The sequence below is a fragment of the Hippoglossus stenolepis genome, chromosome 16, assembly GCF_022539355.2.
Source record: "Hippoglossus stenolepis isolate QCI-W04-F060 chromosome 16, HSTE1.2, whole genome shotgun sequence".
Classification (NCBI taxonomy): domain Eukaryota; kingdom Metazoa; phylum Chordata; class Actinopteri; order Pleuronectiformes; family Pleuronectidae; genus Hippoglossus; species Hippoglossus stenolepis.
The window spans coordinates 21,680,811-21,702,858 of NC_061498.1; the positions used below are offsets into that span (position 1 = coordinate 21,680,811).

The 22,048-nt window shown below is 42.4% G+C and overlaps 2 protein-coding genes across 5 annotated transcripts in view; one reads left to right on the forward strand and one right to left on the reverse strand.

Annotated features, from left to right (window-relative positions):
* Nucleotides 1–7,616, forward strand: part of si:dkeyp-72e1.9 (syntaxin-binding protein 4) — a 73,162-nt gene extending 65,546 nt beyond the window's left edge. For 3 of the 4 annotated variants that reach the window (XM_035180978.2, XM_035180982.2, XM_035180980.2), the window contains exons 16-21: nucleotides 342–407; nucleotides 580–792; nucleotides 4,600–4,716; nucleotides 6,188–6,237; nucleotides 6,346–6,467; nucleotides 7,525–7,616. In XM_035180978.2, coding sequence (XP_035036869.1) covers nucleotides 342–407; nucleotides 580–792; nucleotides 4,600–4,716; nucleotides 6,188–6,237; nucleotides 6,346–6,467; nucleotides 7,525–7,583 — 627 coding nt within the window. In that variant the 3' untranslated portion in view covers nucleotides 7,584–7,616. The remainder of the gene's footprint in view (nucleotides 1–341; nucleotides 408–579; nucleotides 793–4,599; nucleotides 4,717–6,187; nucleotides 6,238–6,345; nucleotides 6,468–7,524) is intronic. The other variant, XM_035180979.2, reaches the window with a different exon arrangement.
* A 1,126-nt stretch (nucleotides 7,617–8,742) lies between these two features.
* On the reverse strand, nucleotides 8,743–21,091 carry rrn3 (RRN3 homolog, RNA polymerase I transcription factor). Its single transcript, XM_035180983.2, has 17 exons — nucleotides 20,749–21,091; nucleotides 20,183–20,239; nucleotides 19,945–20,034; nucleotides 18,383–18,512; nucleotides 17,143–17,202; nucleotides 16,824–16,887; nucleotides 16,569–16,638; nucleotides 15,926–16,024; nucleotides 14,677–14,772; nucleotides 13,559–13,682; nucleotides 13,189–13,319; nucleotides 12,801–12,931; nucleotides 11,939–12,126; nucleotides 11,603–11,711; nucleotides 11,088–11,240; nucleotides 10,795–10,879; nucleotides 8,743–10,462 (listed from the first exon to the last, which is right to left on the reverse strand). The coding sequence occupies exons 1-17, from the start codon at nucleotides 20,842–20,844 to the stop codon at nucleotides 10,313–10,315; spliced, it is 1,833 nt and encodes a 610-aa protein (XP_035036874.1). The 5' UTR covers nucleotides 20,845–21,091; the 3' UTR covers nucleotides 8,743–10,312.
* Between the last annotated feature and the right edge of the window lie 957 nt (nucleotides 21,092–22,048).

Below are 22,048 nucleotides of genomic sequence, written 5' to 3' on the forward strand. Positions count from 1 at the left end.
ATCGAATAAATTATGTACGCTGTGTTGCTCTGACAGAGGCTGTGGGAACTGATAAAACCAGGAGTAAATAACCTTCTTAAAAATAACACAAAAAAAACGTCGGCAGCGATCACAGCAGTAGTGTTAAGCTCGGAGTGCAACGTCATTTCATAATTAGTTAACATGTATATTTGATATGTCAAAAAACAGCAACATTTCAAGTGCTCTAAGCAGGAGTTCAGTTTGCATATGTCTGGGGCCGACTCTGCTCCTCTGTTGTATTTCTGAAGAAGTAGGTGTGTTTGCAGCCTGTATGTTTAAAACTGCTGTGCTGGTAGTTCATCTGCTGCCTCTCTTGGCAGGTGATGCTGAAGGACATGGAACACAGCAAGAAGACCATAGAGGAGGAGCTGCAGAAGACGTCAGAGGTGAAAGACGGGCCAGGAGAGTGTGTTTCGAGTGGCACACTGAGCATGCTGACTTATCTTACATGACTACTTTAAATATTGAAATAGTTCAATTAATTGCCAGCAAGGTTTATAATAATGAGACATATTTATTATTACCATTTACCCAGGAAACTTCTGTTGTCTTTTGCAGAAAGCATGTTTGACTGTGGAGGAAAACACGCGTCTGAAGAGTCGCCTGCAGGCAGCGGAGGCTGAGGGGGGGCCGCGGCAGGGCAGCAGCGCCGAGCAGGACTACGAGGAGGTCATCCAGCTGCTGGAGGCTGAGATCCGAGACCTGAAGAACCAGTTGGCCAGCAAAAGACAAGCACAAGGAGGGGAGGCCCCCAAGGTGAACTCCAAACAGGTACTGAACCATTTCTACTTTTATACCATATTACATCTCAGAGTTACAAGTTACTGTAGATTCAGATTTTACATACAAAATATCAATAAATAAAAAATATACTCATCTTGAGTATTTTATATAACAAAATAATATAAAATATATTATTATATACAACAATATAACACCGATACTATTACTTTTGATGTTAGTATATATATAATGTAATATATTATTTATATGTATTACTGCTTTAAGTAACAGATGGAGTACTTCTCTCAGTGCTGGACAGTAGTTTTACATTAAGACACCATGTCCATTGTTTGGTCACAGTCCTCTGGTTGATTACAGTCATCTGGTTGGTTACAGTCCTCTGGTTGGTTACAGTCCTCTGGTTGGTTACAGTCCTCTGGTTGGTTACAGTCCTCTGGTTGTTGGTTACAGTCCTCTGGTTGGTCACAGTCCTCTGGTTGTTTACAGTCATCTGGTTGTTGGTTACAGTCCTCTGGTTGGTCACAGTCCTCTGGTTGTTGGTTACAGTCCTCTGGTTGGTTACAGTCCTCTGGTTGGTCACAGTCCTCTGGTTGTTGGTTACAGTCCTCTGGTTGTTGGTTACAGTCCTCTGGTTGGTTACAGTCCTCTGGTTGTTGGTTACAGTCCTCTGGTTGGTTACAGTCCTCTGGTTGTTGGTTACAGTCCTCTGGTTGGTCACAGTCCTCTGGTTGTTGGTTACAGTCCTCTGGTTGGTTACAGTCCTCTGGTTGGTTACAGTCCTCTGGTTGTTGGTTACAGTCCTTTGGTTGGTCACAGTCCTCTGGTTGATTACAGTCCTCCAGTTGGTCACAGTCATCTGGTTGTTGGTTACAGTCCTCCAGTTGGTTACAGTCCTCTGGTTGTTGGTTACAGTCCTTTGGTTGGTCACAGTCCTCTGGTTGATTACAGTCCTCCAGTTGGTCACAGTCCTCTGGTTGATTACGTCCTCCAGTTGGTCACAGTCCTCTGGTTGATTACAGTCCTCCAGTTGGTCACAGTCCTCTGGTTGGTCACAGTCATCTGGTTGATTACAGTCCTCCAGTTGGTCACAGTCATCTGGTGGTTGGTTACAGTCCTCTGGTTGGTCACAGTCATCTGGTTGGTTACAGTCCTCCAGTTGGTCACAGTCCTCTGGTTGGTCACAGTCATCTGGTTGGTTACAGTCCTCCAGTTGGTCACAGTCCTCTGGTTGGTCACAGTCATCTGGTTGGTTACAGTCCTCTGGTTGGTTACAGTCCTCTGGTTGGTCACAGTCATCTGGTTGGTTACAGTCCTCCAGTTGGTCACAGTCCTCTGGTTGGTTACAGTCATCTGGTTGGTTACAGTCCTCTGGTTGGTTACAGTCCTCTGGTTGGTTACAGTCCTCTGGTTGGTTACAGTCCTCTGGTTGGTTACAGTCCTCTGGTTGGTTACAGTCCTCCAGTTGGTCACAGTCCTCTGGTTGGTCACAGTCATCTGGTTGGTTACAGTCCTCTGGTTGGTTACAGTCCTCCAGTTGGTCACAGTCCTCTGGTTGGTTACAGTCCTCCAGTTGGTTACAGTCCTCTGGTTGGTTACAGTCATCTGGTTGGTTACAGTCCTGCTGGTTACAGTCCTCTGGTTGGTCACAGTCATCTGGTTGGTTACAGTCCTCTGGTTGGTTACAGTCATCTGGTTGGTTACAGTCCTCTGGTTGGTTACAGTCCTCTGGTTGGTTACAGTCCTCTGGTTGGTCACAGTCATCTGGTTGGTTACAGTCCTCTGGTTGGTTACAGTCCTCTGGTTGGTTACAGTCCTCTGGTTGGTCACAGTCCTCTGGTTGGTTACAGTCCTCTGGTTGGTTACAGTCCTCTGGTTGGTTACAGTCCTCCAGTTGGTTACAGTCATCTGGTTGGTTACAGTCATCTGGTTGGTTACAGTCATCTGGTTGGTCACAGTCATCTGGTTGGTTACAGTCCTCTGGTTGGTTACAGTCCTCCAGTTGGTTACAGTCCTCTGGTTGGTCACAGTCATCTGGTTGGTTACAGTCCTCTGGTTGGTTACAGTCCTCCAGTTGGTTACAGTCCTCTGGTTGGTCACAGTCATCTGGTTGGTTACAGTCCTCCAGTTGGTTACAGTCCTCTGGTTGGTCACAGTCATCTGGTTGTTGGTTACAGTCCTCTGGTTGGTTACAGTCCTCTGGTTGTTGGTCACAGTCCTCTGGTTGGTCACAGTCCTCTGGTTGTTGGTCACAGTCCTCCAGTTGGTCACAGTCATCTGGTTGTTGGTTACAGTCGTCTCGTAGATTTGTATAGTGTAGCTCTTGATTGACAATGATCACCTGCAGACGGGAGCTAAACCATGTAAAAACAATTCCAGCTGCTTGTGCAGGATCAAGCCCAGAGCCAACAACTGGCCATGTGATTTCATTTGGAGTTAAAAATAAATAAGTGAAACTTGCTTTTCCTCTCCTCTGTGCTCAATCCATCCTCCATCACAAGCTGGAGGCCCTGCTGTCAGCCGCCTGCTTTTGTAGCCTCGTCTCTGTGAAACATATCAAGCTACATTTCCATCAGCTCCACTGACTGAGCCACTGATCTCTGCCTCTGTTCTCACTATCAGCCTGCTCTGATGAACACAAGACTTTACGTTGATTTCCTCTGCCTCACTACCTGTGGCCCGCCCTTCAGATGGTAAATCCTCAGGCCGCACACTGGCACGGTGCCTCATAGAGATCGACTCTGAGACAAAGCAGAGTCCAGTAACACGTAAGATAAGAGAATAAGAGAGAACAGGGAATGCTCTTCACCATCCTCCTCTGACTGCTGCTGCAACTCAGGCGCACCGTGTTTAGATGAGTTTTAACATCTGATGAGTCTGATCAACCACTTCCCTCTTCCCAACCCTCTTCACTATGCTTTCATTTGTTCGTTTCTTCCGTATTCCTTATCTTTTCTTCTTCCTCTCCTCTTTCATTCAGTGTGTTTCCATTCACCTGGTTTTTACGCACATTTTAATAAACACAAAATGGATTGACAAAAAATTCTTGCAAAAAAGTGTTTATGTTTGTCGCAGGTGGAAACGTTGGAATTGATAAACAAAATGTGACGAAGTCCAATAGAAACAGACTCAGTGAATAAATAAAGACATTCATGAAGTATGGAACTTAAACGCCTCTTTAACGTGGAGCGATAAGGAGACTGGAGCCTTCCTCACAATAATTAAACAAACAGAAACGACTGCAGCTCTTTTCATTATCTCCTTGTGACCTCTTCTTCTGCAAATATTTAATGGTTATTGTGTGCAAGAAAAGATTTAGGATATTGTTTTCACAGAACTTAAGCTGGCTCAAATATTAAGCAATGAAGGTGTATTGCTGCTGTCTTTGGAAAACCATGGTTTCTTGTTTGAGAAAATCAGTTGTGTTATAATACAGCACCTCTGAAAAAGGCTTTACAAAGTGCTTTAACAGACAAAGCAGACACAGGATACTGTGTTCAAAATTCACAAATAAACTCAATAAGAAGATGTAAAAGCAGTAATTATAACATAAAAATAATAAATGTAGCATAGAAAGAAAGATCACATAAAGGCAAGTCAGTAAAAATGGGTTTTAAAGGTCTAGTGTGTGAAAGGGATCTATTGGCAGAAATTGAATATAAAATAATCCTAGTGATGTTTTCACTAGTGTGTACAAGTGCACACTAATTCTGTGTGTGTGTGTGTGTGTGTGTGTGTGTGTGTGTGTGTGTGTGTGTGTGTGTGTGTGTGTGTGTGTGTGTGTGTGTGTGTGTGTGTGTGTGTGTGTGTGTGTGTGTGTGTGTGTGTGTGCGCCAGGAGGACATGCTGGAGCTGAACAGGAGGCTGGTGACCGTTGACTGCCAGCTGAAGAAGTCTGAGCTGAGCAGGAGACACCTGGAGATCTCCAACAAGAAACTACTGGGCTTTGCTCAGGTACACTCACCTCCTGTTACTTTGTATCCATGTGGTCTTGTTAGATGTCATGTTCACAGCTCAGAGGTATATACTGTATGTTCAACGAAAAGACCACAATGTGTGTCACCAACAAGTACTGTGTGTGTATCTGTGCCAGATATAACAAATCCCTCTGTACTCCAGCGCTCCATTGATGTGTCACAACCACTAAAAACCCACATCAATGAGCCACACACATTGATGACATGTTCTATGGAGTTTTTTTCCTATCTTCATTCAAGAGCGTGGTCTTTCAGTTGGAGCGTATGAATGTATGTGCAGATTGTGTATGACTTTCCATCCAAACCCTGCCCTTGCACTCAAATAGCCCCTGTTTGCACTTAAACTTGCTCTGCTTCTGCTCAAACTGTGTGCTTGCCCTCAGATATATTGCTGCTCACACGGATTTCCTTTGCTCAATGCTTCAGCCCTTCTCCGCCTTTTATGTTGAAGAAAAGTCAAATACAGACTAACACCAGGCTTATACTTTGATACCTCTGTGCTATTATGCAATGACTATTGAGATGATTCAGAATCACTCCTGAATTCATGAATAGATGATAAAGGTCTGACGTCTCTGAGATGATTTCTGTAACATTTTAGAGGGAGTGGGAGAGTTTTAGTTTTACATGTAAGATTTACAGTTTGCTGGACTAAAGATGTGATAGGAGATACATGGTCTGTATTTATCAAGTGCTTTACTAGCCTTGATGACCACTTAAAGCACTTTCCTGTACAGATAAGTGTTATATTTGTTAGGATCCCTCGTTACTGCCACTATAGTTTGATCAAACCTATGAAATACTGAATAGGCACTGCGTGTGGTCTCGTACAGAGGATTGAGCGGACAGCACTCTGCTGAGCCAATCGAATCCTCTATGACATTTGTTAAACTTGTGTTAGTCTCCCTAAGTATGACAGAGCCAGTCTGCCCCCCAGTGGCAGAAGGACACACTGCAGCTCTGCACACAGATTGATAAACACGTCCTTCTTCCCTGACCTCTCTTGTAAAAATCCATTTGTTCAGTTAATGAGGTTGAGGTTGTAACATCCTTCACGAGTCATAGTAAATGACAGATTTCTCTCTAACCTCTCTAATGTGATGGCTGGAATCAAACATTTCACCCCCTCCTCCAAATGAAATAACAGTAATTCCACCCACACCAATATTTAGTTGGGTGGTAAAATTGAACATTTCTTGTCGGTTCCACTCTCAAGAACGCAATATCTCAGAAAGGCTGAGGACATTTGTCTAAAAGGTTCACTCGGACGTACGGATGAGCTGATTAGATTAAAGGTGACTGTGATCACACAACTTAATACCTTTAATTTAATTCCTTTAAATTCCCACTACATATATTAATATTAATAATTATATTTCAACATCTTATCGATCAAATAACTTTATCACAGAACCTCACATGAATGTTTATATGATCTCTTTCTTTAGAACGTCCACAAAGTGCTGACAACACCTAGTCTGTTTGGAGGAGAAGTCGGGTAAGAGACCCTCATCATCACTTTATTAGTCCCCTCACATTTATGTTTTCAGGTAAAAGCATGTTAATGAACACAGACTGTAAATGTGTGTGTGTGTGTGTGTATCAGGAGCAACAGGTCGTCTCCAGCCACTGACAGCCCCGACACACCGTCACCACTTCCTGATCCCGCCTTCCAGCTGGCTGTGGAGGCCAAAGAGCTGGTGGAAGGAGTCACTGCTGATGGCGAAGGTACAGAGAGCAGACTGGAATAAGATCAGGACCTTAGTCCTCAACTGTGCACCACACTAGAGCTGACAAGTTTGATGGGGGATTCATTCATTTTCCAATCAAAAGCATTTCATTGGTTTCATTCAAATATCTGCTTTGTTTTCTGAGAAAAGAAAGTGAATATATTTGGGTTTTGAAATGAAAGTCAGACAAACAAGCTTCAACTTAGGACATGGTAAATAGACTGTTTATATAGCTACTACTCAAACTGGTCCATTCACACACATTCATACAGAACTTGCAATATGTAGAACTCACTCACACATCCTGTTCAAACACTGCACAGCCATCAGGGGCAGTTTGGGGCTCAGTGAGCGGCAGCTGCCCCATTTGCATTAAATCCCAGCAGTCACAATAATACTATGACTACTACCATTATTAATATTAATGATAATGGGAAGAATATAAAACTTTTCAAAACAAATTAATAAGGGGATAAAAGCAAGATAGATGAAACAAAGGTTACGCAATGAAATAACAAATAAATCAGAACAGCACAAAAAAAGGTCAAGAACAAATGGATCTTTATTAAAATAATGAACAGGTCTAACAAAAACAAATGTATATTTTGTATATTTGTAAATGTGCATAAATAGTTTATATACGTCCACACAGTCACGGAGAGGCATATACATATGGTCCAGACGTTTAGAGTCAAGGTGCAGAAACATCTCAAAGGTGATCTTGAGAAATGGAAGGAACCCGAGCTGAACTCCTCAAAGCAAAGTGATTGAATACTTATGTCAATGAGATATTTTCAGTTGCTCAAAATTTACTAGAGTTTGTACAGGGGCCTGGGTATTGTTTGATGAGGGGGATTTTTTTGTTATTTTAGCATAATGCTGCCACATGAATGTGAAAAAGTGAAGGGGTCTGAATTCTTTGTGAATGCATTGTACATGTTATCAAAGAAGCAGAACAGAGGCCTTAAAGAAGTAAATGCAAAATGTTGATAAAAATTGATGGCTGCTCTTTTATTCTCAAAGTATTTTTCTTTCCATCTGTGATGAACCTGCAGCATCGGACCGCGTGTCAGAAGCGGCGCCGGTGCCAGACATCAGCCCGCATCATGTGTGAGGGACCAAGAGCCACAGAGGACAGTGGGGGGAGAACCCACACAGACCACACCACATCAACAGCCAGACACGAGTACAACTTCATCACTTCAATCAATTCTAATCCTCAGTTCACGCTGACAGGTTGAACACAGCACAGCCAATGTTTTAATGCCAAAGCTTGCTCGCACACGTCAAATTAGTGTCTTCCTTTGAAATATTCGACAGTCTTTCCGGAGGGTTCAGCAGCGGAGAGCGTGTTGAACTCAGCCGTGACCCGAGGACTCTCTTCCTTCAACCAATCACATGTACAGAAGTTTCTATGAGAAGTGCTCTGCCAAATAAAAACATCTGCTGGAATTCTCTTTTGTGTTAGTCAAACAGCAGGTGGTGTTGGAGGGGCTGCATGACCGAGTCCAACACACACACACACACACAGATACACACACAGATACACACACAGAGATACACCCACAGCTGTAGACCTTGTTAATACTCCTCCCTGACCTCTTTTCTAACCACACACATAGATTGACTCCATGAACTGCATGTGGAGGATGACGTGTTTGCTTGGACAGGACAATCCTGAGCTGGTCTTCCTCGCTGCCATCTGCCTCCCTCACACACCGTCACTTGTTTGCTCTGCCACAGAGGAAGTCTTTAAATAACACTACAGTGTACCTTTTTCCATCTTGCTAACTTACAGAAGAGAACCAGGGCCATGTGAAGTGTTTTTTGGAAAAAGAATAAAACATAAATTTTGACTTTAAACTCATAAACCTGGAATTCATTTTCAAAAAATGTTTTTTTTACATGGCCCAAATCCTTTTCTGTAATAACTCTCCTTGTGCCCTTACTCATGGATGAAAGGCAAATAATGAGGTTTCTAAAAGAGACTGGACTTGAGCAGTGTGTCGTCTGCAGCTTCATATCACTGCATGGTTCATCCAGGAGTGGCTGTACGTCGCCGTAGCTCCAGATGTGTAAACTTGTGTTTAGTAGTCACACTGTCAGTCATAGGCTACATGTGGAATATTGAGTTTATTTATACAGACGGCTGCAAATGCTTTTGAACGTTCTGACATGTCTTGTAGTGGAATCAGTTTGCATCTTTGGTGTGGCCTCATATACGTTCTGTTACTATTTTATATTAAAGCAATAACTGACAACTGCACCTGATGTCCTGTTTACTTGCACATTTTATTTCCACCACTGACAGATCATGATTAAAGTGTGTGTGTGTGTGTGTGTCACAGTCACTTTCCCACAGAATCCAAAAGAGTCACTGTGCTGTTCACAATACAAGCACTACAAACCTGATCCATGACGGTGCACAAACTACACAACTGAGCTCTGGATATGTACAAAGAGAATGATCTCAATATTCAAATGAAACAGGTGAAACATCACCATTGGGCGGCTGAGGCACAAAAACATTTACAAAAGCCCAAAGGAAGGTTGTGGTTGAGTCAAGAAACCAGAATTTATTTTTGTGCATAGAAATAATATAATAAAATAAACAAACAAAAACGTCATTCCCTATTTCTCTTTCACTTCTTTACTTATATATCAGGACCATTTACCATTCTACTGAAGTTAGCATGCTAACCAGCAAGCCCCAGCCCTCCTCACTTCCTGAATGTGACTCATTTTAGCTTTCAGTCAAAGCTGAGAACGTCACCACCCAGTGAGATGTTCATGTTCATGATGTTCAGCTGGACAGAGCTAACCACAGGTAGCCCCTTAAAAACAACACACACACACAAATGGAGGAACGCCCAACTGAAACTGAATAAACAAACAATACAAGAAGACTAAACTAAAAAACAATTCTTACAAAGAATCAAAGAACAATTTCTAATTCATGATCCAATTTATTCAAGTCTGTCCTAAAACAATATTTACATGCTTGTATGTACACTGAGGACGCAGTTGACAGCAGAGAGACGTCCCTTCTTAGACTAAAACCACTGCTGCCACTGATAAGTTGAACCAAAGCTTCAGCAGAAGAAGATGTGTCTCACTCAGACTGCTCACACCTCACAGTACAAACACTACGGCCATGTGAGTGCTGGTAGTTTAGACAGAATGTGACAGTATCCTCACCATCAGCTCCATCTCCACCCTCCAGTCGGTGCCGAGCAGCTCCACCTGCTCGCTCTTATTGGTTATTTCTCTTCATCTCCAAGATGCTGAGGCCACAGATGCATTCTGTGAAAATAATGTGTCAGCGTTGGTGCAGCTTACTGTGGGCTGAACTGACAAGTGTTCACGTGATGGGCCGAGGGTGCGTTCCATTGCAGACCTTTTTACAGTCATGTTGTGTCTTCTGCACCAGGCTACAGTAAAACTTCAAAAATATATTAAGAAAAATATAATCTGATCATCAGGAACTCTCCTAGCACAGTAATTATGCATGTGCCAACATGGCGTTTTACTTATATAAATCATGTGGAAGAAAAGTCAGGAAGGTTTGGGTCAGACTGTTGCATAAATCCTTTAAAGTGAGACTCTATTAACTAGGAGGAGTATTCTTGTGTAAACAGAGTTCAGTCACATCTCTTCAACTGGGACTGGCTCATGTGTTCTTCACTGTGTGTTTGACTCTTTTTGAATTCAATATAACATCACGTACAGTCTGTGGAGTCAAGAAAACGTCCGACCCCAAATGATCTGAGTGAAAATTTGGATTCACAGAGCAGAGAGAAAACCGTATTGGTCCATTAGAACGTCCTGGACCATGATGAGGACCTAGAATGGTTTCTGGAAGGAGAAGGGGGGTGAGCCCACGCTGCTCGGGCTGCGGAGGTTTGAGTCGTAGGAGCTGGGAGTCATCCCCACAATGCCATCGGCCTGCGGTGTCTCCCCGCACAGGAAGTCATCCTCGTCCTCCCCGGAGCCCTGACAGACACAGAATGAACAGCCAGGTCCAGGTGAGGTTTAAGTGACTGGGAGGAACATAAAGTCCAAATCCAACAGACCAGATGACAAATGTTCACATAACACTTTCTCATTTCTTCACAATCAAAGAAACATTTCCAGTTTGAATTTGATTTCATCTGACCACTGAGACCAAGAGTTACACTACACCAGTTTCACAATAACTTAAATAATCATTAGTTGTAGGGCAAATTTCTTTCCACATCTGCCTCTCCCAAGTTCCCCAGTTCATGAGGCAGTCCAGGGAGGTCCTGCAGTATTTACTGAACATGATGAACTTTCTGGCACCTCACCTGTTGTGCCGTTTTGCCAGGAAGCAGCTCCATGTCTGCCGGTTCCTCCCAGACCTGGTAGAGTGGCTCAATCAGCTGACTGGACCTGTATACACGTGCAAACTCCTGATTAGCAGGTTACTCTGTTTGTATTGGACACTGTCATTCCAACACTTCCTTTGCAACAGGACACTGTAGATATATGATTTGAGAAGTGGTCGTGACAGTAATGATAGAGTGTCAAGAGAAAAGTTGGACGTTCAGTGTATTTGCCCCCAAACCATTTGATCTCAGAGAATAATGGGTGGATGTACCTCTTGAGCAGGTAAGGGTCGAAGGGGAAGAAGCTGTCCAGAGGGTTGGTGTTGGTGGTCACACAGTCTCCTCCTGCAGAGCTGCGGACCACCGGCAGCATGTGGCGGTTGTTCCTTTCTATGATGGTGTAGCAGAACACCACTTGGTACTTCCTGCAACAAAAGCACAGAGTCGATTACTTTACACTTTGATTTATTTTTGATTAACCAGTTTTAAAAGTGTTTAACACGTTGGCCTTTGTTTGCATTAGAATTCATGTGGGATGCCCATTTGACAGCAATGTTTCACTTTTATGTAAAAAACGAAAACATAATAAGAATATAAAATACAACACATTGGAGGGAGTTTGGTTACACTAGCATTTTCTAACCTTTTGGACTTGGGTCTAGTTTAAGCCCCTTGTCACATTTCAGATGACTGAGTTGTTAGCAGCTCCACCAAAGAGACATTTCACTTCTAAACATTTATCATGGTTTCAGTTGTTTTTTTCCGGTGTGCGTGCGTTTGTGTGTACCTGGTGATAGCAGCAAACATGTTGCTGACTGAAGGAAGGCAGACCTTTAGAGGGTTCAGCTGACACATCACCACCCGCTCCAGGTTCAAACTCTGCAGGTACTCCAGACCTGACACACACACACACACACACACACACACACACACACACACACACACACACACACACACACACACACACACACACACACACACACACACACACACACACACACACACACACACACACACACACACACACACACACACCTATTATTACCATACTTGTCAAATAAAATATATTTGCTGTGTATTTGCTGCCATGTTCTCCACTTTGGGCATTAGGTGTGTAATGTACCTTTCTTCATGTTGCCCTCCAGCATTGCTCTGTGTCTGAAGATGAGTGTGTAGAAGACGGCCTGGCAGGCTGAGTAGAAGGGCCCATGCAGGCTGATGTCACAGCAGGCCTGTCTGCCGCTGTTGTCCTGACTGTCGATGTAGCGATGGATCCAGGAGAGCAGCAGGTCCAGACAGGCCCGCACAGTGCTGGGGGAGGGGTTAGATTAACTGGATTAACAGCTGGATAATGATGGACACTAGAGCTGTTTTCAGACTTGCACTGAACTCTGGAGATCCTCCGCTGTTTCTCCAGAGGAGGTGTGTGTGTGTGAGCGCAAATGTCCGAGTGAGAGTTCTTCCCCCTGCCCCCTCGTATAAAGTCTATTGAGAGTCTGGAGGAGACGATATGAGAACACAGTAGGAGATCCTTCGCAGGATTCACCACCAGTGAGTGGAGGGGTTAATGACGCTTTAAACAAGCGACAGACCAATAAAAAGAAAGCAAATATCTCAGGATGAAAAAGCGGTGAAACACGTTGAAGCCAAGAAGGAGGATGTCAATAGAGTTTGTGGTGATAAGAGCTGATGCCGGTGTCGATGTGCTGTAAACAAAAACACATGATCTCCGAAGTGGAATTAATATGTAAAGTCCTGCCTCTGCCTGCTGCACCACCCCTCGCCTGAATCCGGTGGAGGAGGTTTTTGCTGTTGTGAACCTCGTGCTGCATTGTTCATGTGTGAAAGGCAAACTGCAGAGAAAGTCCAGACCCAATCCTCTGGAGTTCCTCCGCAGGTCATGTCTAACAACTAAAAACGGCGTAGGACTACGAGGAATAAACTCCTGGCTTTTACTTTTCTTAAGCAGAAACTTGATAACTCACGGCACAGGGACGAACTTGGCTCGGGCCAGGAAGCTTCCCAGGTATCCAGCAGCAGCCTGGCGGAGGACAGCAGGCTGAGAGGGGCTCTGGAGGATCTTCCACAGGTGGTCCAGGAAGGCCTCTGCCAGGGCCTGGGAAGATGTTACATACATAATATTACTTTTCCCCCTTTTGACTACTGATTTTTCTCCAAGCAAACAAGGGAGTAGTCATTTTTAAAGCAGACGTGTCTGCTATAGAATGGTAACATCTCATTTCAGTTATTCAGCAGCAATAATTGATGTTTGGCCAGCTTGTGGGATTGGAACAGTCTGAAGACCAGACTGAGGGCTAAATGCTACATATTGCTATTTCCTATCACTACACAGTGAGTGTAGGGAGTACTGACCAGTCTGAAGCTGCAGAGGTAAAAGATTGTGTACTGGACGTGACAGGAAGCGTGCGTTGGCAGAATAAGTTTGTCAAACACATTCAACAAATCTTTGTACAGCTCCTTCGTCCTCTCCACATGAAGAGAGCCTAAGAGAGAGAACAAAGCACTGAACACCACTGATGACAAATGAAACAGCTTAAAACGATCCCTTAACAAGGATGCATCCAAGTAAACAAAGTACATTGCATATTTTCTCACACTCAAAATGTCTTGTTATATCTTCAGATCGGTTTAACTTTGTCAGGACCTGTTTAAAGCCCACTCCCCGATACTGGTCAGTCTGAGAAATGTGATCCTCAGTGTAAAAGCTGTGTTATCCATCTACCGTTTATAAGGCAGATGTCCCTGATGTAGGACATCATCACAGCCATGAGAGTGTCCAGCCGCTCGGCCACTGGATGGGCCATCGCAGTGGAGCCGGGGGGCTGATCTGCTGCCACGTCCTCATCCTGAGACACACAGATGGAGAGAGCCAGGGCGGGAGGAGAGAGTGAAGATGAGGACTAACTCAGAAAAACATATCACGGTTCATTATAGCACTAACAGTAAGACATATACACACAACTTTATTTGTACAGATCCCTTTCGGTATTTAATTGTGTTATACTAATATTTAGTTTCCTCTGGCAGAAGTGCATATTTAATTCATTTTGTCTCACTGTGTAAAGCTAGTTGAACACAATGCACATGTGCTAATATGTTTTATGTTTAATCATTTAGTCACCTGACCGCCAGATGGTAAATGCACAGTATTTTCCTATTAGTGCAAATCACATTTGACCATTTACACACACATTCATACAGCCCTTCTATACACAGTGCTGTTACTATCAGACACAGATAAATAGTTTGATACCAACAAGTTTTCACTTCTTCTTTTGTCACACTTCTGTCACTGTTGATGAGTTTCAGCTCCTTTTACCACTGAGACATTGCTTTTGTGCTTTAACTCTGTCTTCCACTCCTTTCATATTCTTTCATACAACTACACTCAGCATTACATTGAGACTTTCAGCTCTGGCATTTCAACTTATTTAACTACTTCTGCTTCAATTACACCTTAAAATGTGCTTAGCAATTTCAACTACAGCTCTATTCCATTTAATTGTTTTAATTCAGCTACAGTGCCATACAGAATATACAGTATATTTCAAAAAGTCGAAGAATTCACAATGTTACAAGTGTTCTAGAGCTGGAGTGTAAAACAAGTTATCTTACATTCACGCTCTTGCCAAACAAGTTCATCCACTTAATACTTTGCTATGGTGTAAACTGCAAAATGAAGTATGCTTCATGCCTTTTTTTTTTTCATTAACTATTTTTTCTTTGACGAACCTAACCCTAAATAGTATTTAATGCTGTTTCAGCGACCCTGGTACTTAAGACAAACATTTCGCACCGAATCCGTACCAGAGGAAAACCCAGACCCCTGCTGTTTGTTACCATGTCAAAGAGCCCCTCCTCAGCCGGCTCCTCTGCCTTCTGGCTCTGCACTGCATTCTCCTCTGCCTCCTCAATGTGTGAGCGGGATGCATTCACCTGAAATAAACCACACACAGTTTTACAGACCAGAGGAGACACACAGGAGACATCATCTAGGTTTACCAAGATTTGTTTTGTTGATCAAAGAAAGTGCAAAATCAATTAGCTACTGAAAAAGAACATTCCAAATTAAAACCAATAGAGACATGCTCATTACACTTCATTCTAGGGATCCCACGGTGTGAACATTTTCCCACCGGGTGATAAACTCTCGACAACACTAGTGTTCCCGATTGCACCGGACATTCAACAAGGAAAGACGCTGGCTCAGATTCTGTTCAGTGTTGAACCTGAATGAGATCTGTAACATAAAATTTCACTGCAGGCTGTCTCACTCTTCTGCTGCACAGTGTTGAATTACCCAAAGAACATAGAAGATCTTTAAGAAGTTTGTGTCATTGTTTCATTGCAAAGTGAACAGCACTCTGCAGTCTGCACGGCTCTCTCTGTCTCTCTCAGACACTTTGACCTGTCCGTCAGTGAGACAGTAGACCCTAAAAATATCCGTCTGCCACGCTCCACGCTAGTGTATTCATTCTAATCACTCACATGTAGATCTGATATATATATATATAACAACCTCTTGAAATAATATTTATGTGTTCCTGGATCAGCGGAGCGTTGCTTCTTCTGCACCAATGAGGAAAAAGGAAGGAACACCGTGGTATGTGATAATCTGCAGGAAGAGCTTCTCTCCTGTCTGCAGTTTGTGTGTAAATGTGTGTGTCTGCTCATCTCTGTCGCTCTTCAGACATAAACTGAATTATTTCCAGATTTATTTAGTTATTAATCAATGGTGTTGATTGCAAATCTGGATCATTCGGGTCCACTTCAGCCTTGATGTATATAGCATTTATGTCTATACAAAATGAAACAGACGGTGTGGTCGGAGGGCAATTGATACAATCGGTATGTAACACCGGTACCACCGACAACCGCGGCAACCGTCTTTCATTCTGCTACAAATAACCTACAGGTCTGAGACAACCTTTGCAGATATTTTCATTACTGTAGGTAGGAGATGACAGGCCTCCAGAGAAACCGCATCCCCCTTCCACAGAGCCTCTGTAACTTTCAAAATATATATAAAAAGTGTGACATTTCCTCCTTTCTTCCATAAAGCACTTTGATTTAGAGGTGAAACACTCACATCCAGTTTGAGCATCTTTTCAAAGATCATCTCCAGTACGTCTCGTCGAATAGACGGTATGTACACTGTCACTCTCAGGATGTTGTGGACATAACACTCCTGTAAAGAACAACAAGATATCCATTACCCAAACACAAGGTTGCACATTAGAGTTTTGGCAGAGCCAAACTCTGTTTAGTACAATGTGTTGAGAGGAGCTAGGGCATACAAAACAATGTTATTGACATATAATATCTTACAGTACTCATATAAATATCATGTGTATCCGGTTGCAACAACAAAGCAAGTTTTTCAGATGAAAATTATGCATTTTTAGATGGTGAAGTGACCGAGTCATCGTTTTATCACAGCTTGTTTGAACCTTCGGATTATTGTACAGATTATTGCCGAGATAAAACTAATGGCTGTACATAAAGCTTAAACCATCCTTGGCAAAAAAAAATTATTTGACCGTTTAAGTTGGTGATGCTCTCATTAAGTGTCTGAGGTCACCACATAGCCCATATTCACGTTACAATTTGCCTTCGAGGGCTTAACAACGTGCGACATGCTCTGTTCTTAACCCTCAACTAGAGTAAGGAAAACTGCCCAAAATAATTTATTAGATCCATTTGATTCCATCGACAGCATCAATAACTCTCACCAGGGTTCTGGAGGATTTCTGTATGAAAGGGAAGTTCTCTTGCACAATGGGCATCAGAAAGCGACTTGTGCTGAAAGCAGAAGGCGAACATTTACAATTCAATACATTTGAAAGTCGTCATTACATTTTTGCATGTGTTTACAGAGATGAAGTAATAAGTAATTTGGTTTATTGGAGAAAACATCAGATTTATTGGTGAGTAAAAACATAAAAAACAAAGCAGGAAGAGAGAAACGTCTACGTAAAGTGACTTACGCTGGAACGTATTTGGTGATGAGCTGTAATGCCTGGTGACACCGATCAAAGTTTCTGGGGAGGTCTTACAAAATAAAAGGAACAGTGCAGGAATTAATAATTTGTATTTAACTAATAGACTTGGGGTGAGGAGATCAGCTATGCTCTAACATTGCCCTGCTCAACATTCACATCTCGCAACTCTCACTGTCCTCCCCTCTCAACCCCCGCAGACTCCAGCAAGCAACCAACACAACAATTACAGCAATATAGTTCTAATGTTAAACACAACCACTTAATACATGAAAACAGCAATAGAAATGAGAAAGATGACACTCACTCTCATCTTCATCATCTGAATCAGAGATATCCACTCCCCCTTCACAGATGGTCAATCGCTCTGAAAACAAACACATTATTTCTCCATGAGTCACCTGTAGTGGAACAAAGTTAGGCCTGCGCATTAAATCAGTCTCAGATGATCTGATCATAAGTGGACAGCTCTCAGTGCAGGTGTGAACTTACCCATGACACAGGGTTTGTCATCACATTGATTTATCTGTGGCCACAATATTAACACTGACCACATGTTTATTTTCATCATAAAATGAGTAAAATCGAGTTTCATTGTAAAGCCAAGGGCTGAGCAATGAATCCCTAAACCCCTCCTTGACACATTGAGTCAGAGAGAGACACTCTCTCACTAAAGCTGCTTTCAGACATGCACTGAACTCCAGAGATACTCCACAGTTTCTCTGGAGGACGTGTATGCGTGAACACAAATATCCAAGTGAGTGCCTGTGGAGGAGACGATGTGAGAACACAGCAGGAGATCCACCGCTGGATTTACCGCGAGCGAGTTGATAACATTTCTAACACGCGACAAACGCAAAGATGAAAAACAAAAAGAAAACAAATATCTCTGCATGAAAAAGCAGAGTTATTCATGTAAAAGACAACAGCAAAGATGTCAAGAGAGCTGATGCCAGTGTCTATGTGCTGTAAACAAAAATACATGATCTCCGCAGCAGAATGAATAAGTTACTTCCTGCCTCTGCCTGCTGCACAACACCTCGCCTGAATCCTGCAGAGGATTTGTTGCTGTTGTGAACGCGTCTGAGTGGATTATCTCCTGCTGCATTGTGCATGAGTGAAAGGCAGACTGCAGAGAAAGTCCCGAGCCAATCCTCGGCAGTTCCTCCACAGGACATGTCCGACTCACTCAACAACAAACCATTATCACAGTATGACCGGTTAAAAAGAAATGGTCTTTGTGAACATATAGGGGTTTCTACAGGCTGCAAAACATTTTATTTAAGACCTTTTAGGACCCTTTTAAAGACCATAGTGAATCAAATGAACTAAAACCAATGTCAAGTACGAATGATTATCGTAGAGTTACTTACACTTCCTTAGAGAATAACCCTCAAAAAATGTAAATGAAAATGTACAATAATGACAATGAGGAGTCAACAGATAGCAAACATTACCTCACAACTTTGACATCACTCTGAGCGTTTGAATTTAGAATTTAATTTGTGAAACATTGGATTATTTGACCGCCAGTCAGGGGAACATACTGGGAGTGAAATGGGAGACCACCATCTTCAGGCAGGAACACAGGTAGACAGTCTGCGCTGAGACCAGGTTACTGAGGAAGGTCATGTACTCCTCCACCACAGCATGGCTCCGGCCCACCCATGGAAGCCTCTAAAAACACACACACACAGAGAAGAGTCTCAGCATGGAAACTTTTGTCAATGAAGACCAAATCTGCATGGTCCATTCACATCTGAGTCTTGGTGCCTGATGGAGGTTGGGATGAATGACAGTTTGAGGTGAGTTGCACTGTGGGACTCTGGGCTAATGTCTCTTAGTAGCCTTCATGTACAATACGGAGCAGCTGTGATTTAAGCTGCTCAGAAAACAAAATCAACATCCCATATCTGATAGTTAGTCTGACGATTTATCCCCTGGACATCCAACATATGAATGCATATGATCCAGGGTTAAAACATTTTTTGTGATTAGCTTAACAGACTGAATTGTTATATTAAAACTCTCTCTCATCACGGTGTAGAAAATGCAATTTCATTATATAAAATACCAAAGAAAACATGCGAACCCTGTGGAATGACCTGGTCTTCTGCACTAACTGTTCCTAAAATGTCATCTTAACATTGTCTATGTCACGAGTAGGTTTGGATCATTCCTCCTTCACAGCTGCTTCAGCTCAGAGGTTTTCTTAAAATGCGTTGTGTGAAAATCTCTCTGAGCTCATGCCACAGCATCTCTGTTGGGCTTTGTTGCAGAGTGTCACGCTGCTGTTTGGCACAGTGATGTTTGTTTTGGAGCAGCTTTTTCTGCAGTGGCCTACCATGGACACCAAGAGCACATACCTCTGCCAAGGCACGCGGTCTTACCATGTAAAAGTTCTCCCTCAAATGAGAATCCTCAGGTTTCAAATAGAAGATCGGGGGAGATCAGCAGATTCTGATCATCTCTAATATCCCGATGCTGACTGGGTTTTAAGATTGTATGAGGAGGATGGTGCTTACACAGAGTAACACCGAGTTAAACCCGAACAAAAACAGCTCAGAGCAGTTTTAAGTTGCAGCCTAAGTTTCCATGGTAATATACCTCGAGTTAAATCGAAACAACTTTCGTAGTACCGGTTAACGATTAAGTTACTCCCTACATCACAAAGTTACCCTGATAAATCTGTAACCTGGTTTCAAAGTACAGGCCCTTTGAACTAGTAACAGATTAAAATAAGTAAAAATTCCATTATTTCTCTGTTGATCAATTAATCAACTATTGCAGCTCTAAAATGTACCTCCTGTAATCTCATTTTAAAGTGTCCACAGTAATCATTTAGTCAGAGACTCTCACACACTGGCCTTACATATACATACATACCACTATCATATCAATCTGTTGCTTATTTTAATGCTTTGATTTATCCTCAGCTCTCTAAGAAGACCCTCACAACTTCCTTTAGGCCCAGGTGATGTCTTTGTGTTGTTCACTGTATCGGACCAGTCATACACGAAAAATCAGCTAATTGATAGATTTAAGAATCTGGAAGCAGCATATTTTGCCATCAGCTGCTGATGGTACAAGTCTCATGATGGACACTCACCAGGATAGTATAGATGAGCTGTTCATGGTCCTTGGTTAGCTGAGTCACACAACTCCGAAATTCTTGCAGCCAGCTGATGATCTGAGCATCCTGTGAATGGAGAGAGCTCATTGAGAACAGAACTACGAGAACTGTGATGACTCTGAGACACACAGACAGACAGACAGACAGACAGACAGACAGACAGCACACACACACACACACACACACACACACACACACACACACACAGCTATACCTTTATCTCAGGATCAGCCAGCTGATGCTTCAGCAGCTCATAATCACTTGAGTCTCCCTTCAAACAAGAGAAACATCAAATCAGATACAGACAGATGACCAATGACGACGTTGTTAATTTTAATTACAGCAACAATGAACTTGTATATATTCCTGACAGACCAGAGTTCAGATACTGACAGCTGACAATCAATCAATCAAATTGTATTTGTATAGCCCATATTCACAAATCACAGTTCAGTCAGACAACTCACGTTCCAACATTTATTGCAGCAGTAGAACAGCTTTAGTGTTTGGCGTCTAGGCTCCAACTTAATCACTCCCCCATGTGATTACACAGGAATGATGGGAGTGATGAGCAAATACTTGTAAAGTTTTTAGCAGCATTGATAAGGGTAAGACAAGAGTTGGATAGTAATAAGCAACACTTACTAGGTTTAGACCTGACGTGTGGTGATTGTTTAGGGTAAAATAAACATTGGACTTATTACGACACAACACGAGCAACAGTTTAGAGTCTCCGCTGCTCTGGTGTAAAACACCGAGAGACAGCACGTCAACACTCACCTTTTTGTATTTCCTTAACGTGTCCGCCACACTGCCTCCAAACCTGACCGTCTTCACAGGAGGACTGTTGAAAAAGTCCAGACTGTCCATCTCCATTCAAGAAAAGTAGCGCAGCTAAGCTAACATTAGCTAAAAGGTCGGGCTGAAGAGGAAAGACTGAACTAATTTCACGTATATCACATAAATCAGTATGACAGCTGAGTGTTTGTGGTAAATAGAGATGAATTTAGAAAGTGAATCCCTGCTGTAAACAATCCTGGAGCATGTGTGCGCTCTTCTCACCAGCGGAAGTAAACCGCATGTTTACGGAAGTGAATACGGAACACTGGCGTCACATTCAGAATGTTCCCCCAGGTTCCGTCTCACAGGGTTATGGGTTCCTGTCCGCTTTCAGACTGCCAGGAGAACTTGTAGGCATCCAGTGGTTACATAGAACAGAACAGAATAAATAAAGGATACATAAACAACTGTTAGGTACACCGATAAAAACGAGCTAAAAGATGAAGAATGTGAGCTGTAAATTAATTTGTGGAATAACTCCTCAGTTAATTTGTCATTGCTGCTCCCTTCATCTCTATCAGACATTTTCTTCTGTATAAATACTTTAATCATAGACACACATTTTCATTATGATAAAAACTGTTTCTTCTCATCAATGTTGTAAATACTGTTATTTCGTTGATGTTGTCCATTACACGTGGCATCTATTGCACTTCTGTCCGTCCTGGGAGAGGGATCCCTCACATGTGGCTCTCTCTGAGGTTTCCAAGTTCTTTTTAAAATATAATTTAACTGAAAATTAACATTATGTCAGTGCTTCATGGATAAGATGAATAGTGTTGAAACTTTATATATATATACCTCCAAGATGCACTTCTTCTGAAGACAATCCTTTGGAATTCACTATCAAAAAGACGGCTAGTATAAGTGACACTGAACTAATGCAAAGTGGCACAAAACGGTAGAAATGTAAGGCTTAAGGCATATTTTGGGATTTTATATTCAGTCCTGTTACACAATAAGGACCTGTTGTTACATTAGCATGTAATCAAAATTGTTTACACAGGCTCTACAGTGTACAAGCGTGTTCATTAAGGTTTAGTGAGGATTCACCCTGAAAAATGTAACCTACTCTCTTCCGGCCCTAAGTGCCTTGTGGTTTGAAGAGTTATTGCACATATTTCATAAAACCTACTTTTATGAAATGTGAAATTAAGATTTTTGCATTTTGAAGACAATAATTGAGTTGCTATTATAAAATATCATAAAACCAAATTTAGAGAATTTTCTGAATTAGAGA

Coding starts and splice junctions, on each gene's coding strand:
- rrn3 (XM_035180983.2), bottom strand. CDS start 20,844: ATGGAGATGGACAGTCTGGACTTTTTCAACAGTCCTCCTGTGAAGACG. Junction 20,240..20,748: donor CGTTAAGGAAATACAAAAAG/GTGAGTGTTGAC, acceptor TCTTGTTTGAAG/GGAGACTCAAGTGATTATGA. Junction 13,683..14,676: donor AGGAGGGGCTCTTTGACATG/GTAACAAACAGC, acceptor TGTGTGTCTCAG/GATGAGGACGTGGCAGCAGA.